The 9,948-nt window shown below is 38.9% G+C and overlaps 1 protein-coding gene across 1 annotated transcript in view; it reads left to right on the plus strand.

Annotated features, from left to right (window-relative positions):
• Window positions 1-9,948, plus strand: part of CDH13 (cadherin 13) — a 270,252-nt gene that overhangs the window by 238,793 nt on the left and 21,511 nt on the right. Inside the window, exon 9 of the mRNA XM_057383002.1 lies at window positions 7,042-7,184. Coding sequence (XP_057238985.1) covers window positions 7,042-7,184 — 143 coding nt within the window. The remainder of the gene's footprint in view (window positions 1-7,041; window positions 7,185-9,948) is intronic.

Genomic DNA, 9,948 nt, shown 5'->3' on the forward strand with positions numbered 1-9,948 from the left:
GGAGCAGCGGCCTTTGCAGGAAGCGCAGGCACAAAGAACCGGAGTGTGCAGAAACTTTTGATGCAGTTCTGCTGCCAAAACCCTTCTCCGGGTAGTCTGTAAAAGACCCTGCAGCTCACCTGACACTGATTAGCTTTTGAGGCACAATTGTCACAATGAGAAAACTTTTGCTGATTTGCATGTGTTGACAAYTATTCCGACAGTACCAACCTGATTATAGCAGTGTGTTAGTCCCAGATATGGTGTATTATTCCTTAGCTTTAGGAATAATTCTGATAGTTATGGCCTCTGGCTTCATTTAACCACAGCCCTAATCACTTCTGATTAAAACAGACATAAATGGCTTTGTGGATTTTTTTCCTTCTTTCTGTTACACCTCAGCTCCTAGGATTTTTTTTTTTTTTTTTTTTTTGCCCCAAAGGAAAGAAAAATAGAAAATTAGGTTTCAGCATAGAGAAATGTTTGAAAGTCTGTATAATAACAACAAAAAATATTCTTCCTTTGCAGAACATTTTATTTAACCGCCTCATCAAGACGATTTTATTATTTTCATTTGATTAATTGCTGCAGGTTTTGAGTTGGGATTTATTTTATTATTCTAGTTGCAATGATTCTCCTGTTACTTTCTCGATGTTTACCAAGGGTTTTACACCATTATTCCTCTGCACAAATAACTAATTAGCCAACCATTTTCTCATTTGACATTTCTCAGTGGCGGGGGACTGAAGACTGAATTTCATCTAATTTTTCATTCTGTTTTGATCGTGTCATCGTAGATAGAGAATTGTGATGAGATCCAGCCTGCTCAATCCCTGATGTGACAAACAAAATAAAGCTGAGCTGGGGAATCTCTGAGCTCAGATGGGGAGATGGGATGCTCTGAGTGCTCTGCAGATAGAAACAGGAGCAGACTCTGCCTGTAGAGCTCCCTGTGGGCACAGGAGCCACTTCCAGGGATAAAATCCCTGAGATCAGAGCAGGCTGGTGATGAACTGTGGTGTCTGTTTATGTAGCATTGGAATAAAACATCTGCAGGTTTTAGTGTGGACAGGAATTCCCAGAAACTCCCAGAAACTCCCAGAAACTCTGAACTGCTGGTGCAGAGCTGATGGATTCACCTAGAACGTGTTCAGGTTATCAAAGAAACGGTGACCAAAAATGCACAGAGTGACTCGTGGCACAGCACTCATGGGGGGGTTTAAGTTATTTTTTTTAAATTACTCTTAAGTTGACATTTCCAAACTGTGAAAACACAGTCTGCAAGGCCATAAATCCGTTCCACCAAGCTGAAAAAATGGCTCTTGCATAAATCCTCAGTCTTCAGTCAGTTTAAAATTGCRTCTGGCCTAACACCTTCCTCAACAGTGTCGCCAGAAAATGTGATTTATTTCAGGTTTAAGATTTTGTTAATGATATGTTTATTCTGATTAATAACAGTATTGATTTCGGTTAAATTAGCTTTTTTACATTTTWAATTTTTTTTTCCTAAAGAATCTAGCCAAGGTAATTTGAGCATGTCCAAATCTCTGCAGAGAGCACTGCAGGAGGTAATTCACAGCCCGCTGCACTTGCAGCAGAGAGCCACACTTTTAGTGCTTTTAAATCCAAATTCAAATCCATTCATTTCATGTGATTTGATGGCAAAGAAGGCTTAACTGTGCTCAGCTTGGCAGCTGCAGTGGGTAAATCAAAGATGGGCACTGCAAAGTACAAGCAGAGGGCAGTTCAGGTYTTATTTTCATTTCAGGTTTTTTAACAGCATCTTTTGAAGATTAACTCTGTTCTAATAGAGTGAGTTTATCAGGAATGTGTTTATGTCAAGGTTTAAATCAGACACAGGGAGGTTTAAGATTCACAACAGTCTGGAAAACTGTCAGAGGTGATATCCAGAGGTTCCTTCCAGCTCCAACCATTCTGTGATTCTCTGGAATCATGAAGTTAGACATGCAGAAGGTTCTGAAAGCCTTGAGGATCTTGAATCAACATGTACATGTTTGCAATTCATGRGAAAAGGTCTAGAAAAGCCCTTTAGTGGGCTACCAGCATTGCTCCCTTTATCCTTGCTCCTATAACTTGGCCTGCAGTTTTTGGGGTGTCTAAATTTTAACATTTTCTCTCAATATCATTGTGTGATAAAGCATTCATGTTTTTTGGTTTTTTTTTTTTTTCCTTTGACATGAAATCCTCTGGTTGTCTTTTAGTCCTGTGATGGAAATGAATTCAATTAACCCTAACAAAGCCTCCCTTCTGCTGCCAGGACATGTTTAATCACCCTAAACACGAGAACCAGGAGTTACTGCCCTGTACAATGTTGTGTTTGGGGGCTGCACCAGCAGATTTGAGGCAGTAGCTTTAGATCTGAGTCAAAAATGGAATGCAAACCTGTATACTCACTTGCACCCCAACATTAATACATTTTATTAATCCATGTTGTCTGAAAAAAAAAAGGAATTACAGAATAATAGAAAGGTTTGAGTTGGAAGAGCCCTTAAAGATGATCTCATCCAACCCCACTGCCATGTAGAGATGTCACCCTGGGGATGCTTCAGGCCCCACCCAAGCAGGCCTTGGGAAATTAAAACCCACAACTGTTCCAACAGCCATTCTTCCAATGGCTTTAACACCACAAACATTTTAAGATTAAAAAAAAAAAAAACCAAAACAATCTTGGAAGCTGCATAAAAATSATCTTTACCAAATCAAATATCAGTACAGTTACAGAACATTAGCTGTAATATACATTAGAGAATTGCTGTTATTGTTTCCATTCCGCATGGGATGGGAATTAGAGACCCAGCTGGAAATACACACAGAAATATAAATATAAATATAAATATATAAAAATATATAAAAATATATAAAAATATATAAAAATATATAAAAATATGGGTTTTGCCCTCCCCAAAGCTCATAGCCCAGAGCAGCCCGGGGGCAGGAACACCTTGGTTGTCTTTCAGGCAAAAAGGAGCAGAATTTTGGTGTGTGATCAGCAGTGAGTGTGGTTCAGCTGCACCATGGCTGTGCTGCAATGCCCTTCCCTCTCTGCTCTTTCTGGTGCCATATGCTGCCCTAATTAGTGCAGGCACAAGGTAATGAGAGCACAGTGGAGGGGAGGGAGCTCCATGGGAAGCAGGTTGATCTCTAAAACTCTGCATTATGTCATCCCCGTATAGAGCACAATGCAGTTTGAATCCAGCTTTTTAATGTTGCCCTTACATTTTGGGAAGTTGTTTTATCTTTTTCTGGGAACYGCCACCACTTCCCCAGGTGTGCATATTTGTTCTGTAATTGCTGCASCAGTCTCTCCCAAATACCTGTGAGCCTTTTTCCAGACCTAGTGGCTCACAATTTTTCAACCAGATTTGATTTTATGAGATGAATTTCATATTGTTTTGATTTAAAGATTACAGAATGCCATATTTAGAGATGGTTTTTTTTTTCATTCAGGGGCAAATGGGTGTTCATGCTGAGCTCACAGGCCCAGACACACAAAGTTGCCTTCTCCACTATTATTTTACTTGAATTGTTCTGGAAGAGTTCATAGAAAAATTTCAGGTGCTGCCGTTATGTGTTRTAGTCCCAGCACCAGCACGGGTTTATAAATGGGAACAATGTGAATGTTTTTCATTCCAAATGYAAACATGGAGCTCTACTTTGATGAAATAYTGGTCACTGATAGTTTATGTTTGTRYTGGTGGCACCAGGATCCATGAARTGAGCAATTGTRAATTGGGTGCAGAATATGGATAAGCTTTGTTGTACTCCTGACACCAACTCCTGCCAGTYAGAGTGAAATGGTGTGAAAATATTTATTACCAATACCTTATCACACCATCACAGGAAGGTTTGGTTTGGTAGGGACATTAAAGATTGTGCAGTTCCACCCCTGCTGCCCTGGGGTGCTGACACTCTGAGATTTACCCAAAATCAGAAGTAAACACACACATATGGATGTATGAAAGAGAATTTTAACTCATCTGGGTTTAACTCTATTTCAAACACAGGTTAAAAAAGAATTAAGGAGATACGCAATTTGAAAATGCCAGAAAATATCTTTCTGCATCTTTAGARAGCCACTCAAACATTCTTTTCAATCCTGTCTATCTCCGTACTTTTGATGTCCCTCCTTGCCCTGTGTTCTCAGGCCTTTTGCAATGAAATACAGATTTTATCCCTTTAGCAGCTTTCCCAGGCAGAAATACATCTCAGGATTTTAAAGCTGAGATGAGGATGTGGCATGAATTAAAGTTTTCCCTAATTCCAGTGTGGCAGAGCCAGGACCCAAAATCTTGGCTGAGAGCCCCAGCCCAGCCTTGCTCCCTGCAAGGAGAGCAAGGAATTATTTCCCTCTGGTATAACAAGGGGGAGATGCCATTTATAAATTTTAAATTATTTCCATGTATCTGCCACTCTRTTTTACTTCTTCACCAAACAGACAAACACACATTTTGATTTTTCTCCTGTTCTGCACCCACAACCTGTCTGTGCCCCTCTCTAGGTCTGTGTTTAAGGTGTGCACTGAAACATTGGAGCAGAAATTTCCAGGCAAGGGGAATTGTTTGTGCTGCTCTCTTTGCACTGCCTGGCTCACACACGATGCAAGGACACGAACCCAGTGCCAGGAGGTCGCAGTCAGAATTTCTTACACCCATTTTCCCCTGCCCTTGGGAACTGTGAGCTGTTGGCACAGTTGATTTTTTTTTTTTTTAAACCCACAATGAAATAAACTCCTCAAGCAGCACTGAATCTCACTAGTGCAAGGTGGAAAATGAGACCAAAGCAAACAGTAATTGGCACAGCAGAGAGCACAGCTCTGTGTACATCTGAGCCATCAGTAGGTCCATGCAGGCAAGTTGGTGTTTAACCAAATATCTGATTTAAAAGCTGCTGTGCAATCAGCAGACCCCACCAAAGTCAAAAGTGGGAAGTGAATCTTTGCATTCAGAACTTTTATTTTTATCATGGGATTTTATGATGGGTCTATTCTAAAAAAAAATGAATCTATTCTGAAAAAAAAAATGGAACAAAGAACAATCAACTGTGCTGCAGTGTGCTCTTACAATAAGGAAAAAATGGGATGAGAAAGACAAAGCACTACTTTTACAATATCCTGTGCCAAATCCCAGGTTATACAATCCAGGTTTTTATTTGCACAGCCAACAGTGCTTTGTAGAGCAATCAGGGAAGATAATACAATCCATTTTACATTCTCATTACTTCAGAAGTGTTGAATCTTCTGAAATGGTTGCAGGGTTAATTGAGAATTTGCAGTTTTACAATAGATGAGGAATTGTTTAGGCTGTCCTCGGTTCATATTTTTGTGCGTACCTTTGTTGCAAAGTTATAAAAACAACAATAAAAAAAGAAACAAAGGAGTGAAGTGAAATAATGATCTGCACTGTTGCTATTCCAGGCACTCATTTTGGTGGGAGATAAAGCTGAGCTATTGATTAATGTTTAAATGGCGATTAAGTGGAGGGATATTTTGGGTTGATGGAACATCTCACTAACATTTTCCTTTGATTCTTTTCCCCTTATTCCCTAAGGGATAATTTCTRCTCCTGGGGAAGCCAGTGGTGAAACCCTGACTTACTCTTCTGCCAGCATAAGTAACTCAACTATTTTTCCTCTTTATCTCYTTTTCTGCATAAATTCCAAAAGTTCCTGGTTTCCAAATCTGCTCTTTAACTTATTTTAACATCATAACAGCTCATAAAGATGTATAATTTTTTTCCTGGGTGTATATGTTGAAGTTTTGATGCCTRAACACCAGAGTGTTCCTGTGCACCACAGCCAGGCTCTTTATTTAACTTTCTTTTTCACCCCCTGAAAATGTGTTATTTTTGTTTATTTTTTTACTTATCATATATTCTATTTATTACATAGTTGCACTGATTTTCTTTTTGTTTTATTATTTTTTAGCATTATCTCACAGGGCTTTCAGGTGAATTCACTTTCAGTTGAATGACACTGYGAGGCACTCAGGCTCATTAAACAATAACAGGTTCCATGTTAATTACTGGTAATTTAAAATGTCTATAAAAGGTTGTGTGKTGGTTTATGACCTGTAACAGTTCACTACAAAAAAGATAAACAGGTTATTATCCCAAGTATTGATTATATGATTGGAGCTTTGGTTTAAAATATTAACACATTTAATTGGAGAGGGAATTGGTATCAGTAATTCAGCTCTGTGTTGTTCTATTATTTAATATATTTAATTGAGTRTAAGAATTAGATCCTAATCATGAACATCCTCACATTTATTGCTTCAGTCAATCAGGGAAGTTCCTGGTGTGTAAACTCCACAATCTCTCTAAACAGTTCCAGTTTTGGGGTCTGAATATTTGAGCCGAACAAAGAGAAAAAACCACAACAGGGAATTTCACCTTGGGGGATCTTGGAGACAGCATTTCCAAACTCTGATTGAGGCAAGGTGGATGTGGTTGAATTTAATCAGSAGAAGGAGGAAACTCCAGAGTGCAGAGCAGGGTCTGTGTGTGATCTCCTCCCCACAGAGCTGCTGAATTCATTGTCTGACTCTCCTTTTCCTTTCATTCTCCATAATTTAGCACATTTCCAACTCACCCGAAATAACCGATTGTAAGGAAAAAAAATAAAAAACCCTCAAGAAGTAAATGAAAAAATCCAACTTCTTGTCCAGCTGCAATTTTGACTGTGGAAAAAGGAGGGCTGTGATGGGATTCATGAGGTCAGTGTGAAAGCAGAGCCCTCTGGAAGTGTTGTGGCTGTGTGACACAGCAGGAAACAGGTCCTATATAATGCCCTAAATATTGATTTCTCTGCTAACTTTGGGACATATATTTATCTCCAAAGGAATTAACTCAAACCTCTCTCTATATCTCCCTCTGCCAGCTAAGCCAAACAATACCTAAGTGTCTCTAGGGGCARGCACGAGATTAAATTGTACTTTTGAAATATTAAGAGATGCACTCAGGAAAACCAGCGAGCGCAAAGACAAACTCCTTCACCTTTAGATCTAGAATTTGTTAACACATTCTTTTTTTTTATTTTCTCCAGGTATTCAGTGCACAAGGACCCAGCAGGMTGGCTGGAAATCAACCCCACCAACGGCACCGTGGGCACCACRGCAGTGCTGGACAGGGAATCTCCCTTTGTGCAGAACAACGTGTACACYGCCCTCTTCCTGGCCATAGACAGTGGTGAGTAAATATTAAATATAAAATAATTTATTTTCTTTTTTTCCTGCTTGAAATTTTCTATTATAAAAGCTGCACAATTAAAATTAAGCTTCAGCACTTAGCTGAGCAGCCCCTTGAAGGTATTAGAGATCTTGGTGTAAAGTACAAGAAAGAGGAATTAAATTAAAAGTTCAAATTTAGAACAACTTTAATTTAGGTTTATACCTCAACACATTTGTTTCTGCATTGATGTCTTAATGCATGGTGCAATTAGTCTAGAAGCATCCTTGGAAAGTAATAAATCATCTTAATCAGAGGTAATTTCTTGCCAATGTTTGAGCAGTCAGCGTGCCTGAGGCACCTAAATACCAATAACAACTCGTCCCTGATACACTAGATTATAATCTGTTCAATACAATGACAGTGACAATAAAAACATAACTCAACCCCTCGTTAAAATGCAGCAATTTTTTGCATACTGTGTGTATGAAAGTTCCTGCTGTCAATTAGAATCAAAATTAAGCTATCTGGGCAAAATTCAGCAAGTGACTTTGGAGCAGAGAACGAAAGAGAAAACCCTGAATATTCCAAATCTCCAGAGCTAAAGGCACAGAATAAATAAAAGATTTGCCTGTAATATAACAGGCACTAATATGCTAACACTTTTTCACAGCTGCAGCTGGTTTAGCCTTAGTGATGAATTGTAAAATGCTCTTTTTAGGAGAGTAATTCTACATTTTTGTAAGCACATGACTCAGGGAACATTTGCAGGGCCTGACAGGAGAAAGAAAAATACTGCCTTAAGTATAACAGAAAAAAAAAAATCTGCTGAGATGATGATTTGCTTATATATTAATATACATATTTTCCTTAGGAAATTTCAGCAGAAAAATGTAGCACTAAACATATTTCTGTCTTTTGCTTGGTATTAGAGAGAGTATTTGGGGTTTTTTTTTAAAACATCTTAAAACCTGGCGCACTGGGAAATGTCATCTCACAGTGAAAGTAAAAATTTGGGATATTACTGAGGGGTTAACCAAAGGACAAAGTTGTGTTTTAAAGGTGAAGCCAGGTATCATCAAAGAGAAAAGATGACAAAAGAAGCTGAGGGAGACAGCCTGAGCGATGTGGGTTTGGGGGACACCTTTAGGCTGCATTTAGGGCAGTAACAGCCTTTGCTCATTCATTCTAAGCCCAGAACATCACTGCTTTAAATTCTCAGATTTTTTTTCCATTCTGGAAAAATGAGAGAAGGGAAAGCTGTGGAAGCAGGGAAAGGAATTCTGTTCACTGGGGGTTCTGAGCCAGCCCCTGACCCCAGCTGCTGGGAGCGTGTTTTTATGATTATGCAGGAATTCATCGTCTCCAGTGTTACTGACTCCATGAATGGAATCATTACAGAGTTCCCTATAATTCYAACTACATTAATCAAATTCTAATACAGCTCATCTGCAACCAGAAATTTTTTCTTGTCTCTTTCCCCAACTCACTGCTCCAAAATTCCTTCTACAACTTCTCTCACTACCCAAAAAACACCAAAATCAACTCCCCCTATAAATTTGTACAAAAACTTTTCTCCATCTATTCCTGCTGCCTGCACCCACCATATTTTACCACATAAAAAAACTAAAACCAACAAAAACCTTCACTACAACACTCCCTACAACCACAAAAAAATCATCACACCCACCCAGCCCAGGCAAAAAACAACCAACAATAACCATAACTACACAAAAAAAAAAGACAGCTCAAATAAGGCTGTCACTGAGTTTGTAGTTCAGTTAATTATTACTATCATTATTATTACTTTTTTATAATACATACCAATAAACAATTATTATTCCCTTTTTTTCCCATACCTTTACCTAAAAAAACCCCATGATTTCAAATTTATAATAATTTTTTTTTTAAATCATATTCACCAGCCAAAAAAAATCCCTATCTTCATGAACAAACCCCTATCTCTCAAGTGCCTTCAGATCTGCCACGCTGAGGTGGAATAATGACCATTTCAAGTGGAAAAGTTTTCTGCTGGCCTGGATAAATTAGCTGAAGCAGCCAGGGAAGTTTTGGAGTTGCTCTCAACAGGTTGTGGATCTGCCTTGTTCCCTGCAGGGGTGACTGGGACTGAAAATATCCCTGGAAATTGTTCCCCAATTTATTTTCAGGCCTCTGACCATGTGAGCTAGCAAAGCTGGGAGAGGCACTGCATCTCTCCAGCCATCAGAGCTGATGTCCAGCTTAAAAAGAAATATTGTATTAGACCAGGAGCCAAACTGTGGTAGAACGATATGAAATGAGTACAGAATTCTTTCAGAAAGAACRTTATGTTAACTTAAAAAGGAAAAAAAAAAAAAAAGAGATAAAATATAGCAATCTGCATTCTCTTTAGAACAGCATTGTCCGCAGCCTGCAGATCTCTCTGCAGGTTAATAAGCAGAGCCTGTCTAATACCATGAATAAGTCTGGGACTTCTCAGTGAGAGGGCAGCCAAAGGCAGGATTAAGAATTGCCAAATGAAATAGGGTTATAAAGTGAAAATTTAGAGGCACTTCCAATAGARCGAGTCATTTGCTTGGGCGAACAGACTTGGGGTGAAAAGGGAGGAGATTAAATAAAAAAATTACCAGAAATGCTTTTTTCCAAAGTGTTCAGTGGAAGTTTTTATTCTCCTTGGCCTCTCAACTTATCTCTAAATCAAATCTGAGATGTGCTGGCACCGGCACTGAGGGGGTCTGAGCCTCCACAGGCTTTCCTTTTCCTTTTCCTTTTCCTTTTCCTTTTC

Source organism: Malurus melanocephalus, unplaced genomic scaffold (genome assembly GCF_030028575.1).
Source record: "Malurus melanocephalus ecotype Western Australia unplaced genomic scaffold, MMel_1.1 scaffold_600, whole genome shotgun sequence".
In the NCBI taxonomy this organism is placed as follows: Eukaryota; Metazoa; Chordata; class Aves; order Passeriformes; family Maluridae; genus Malurus; species Malurus melanocephalus.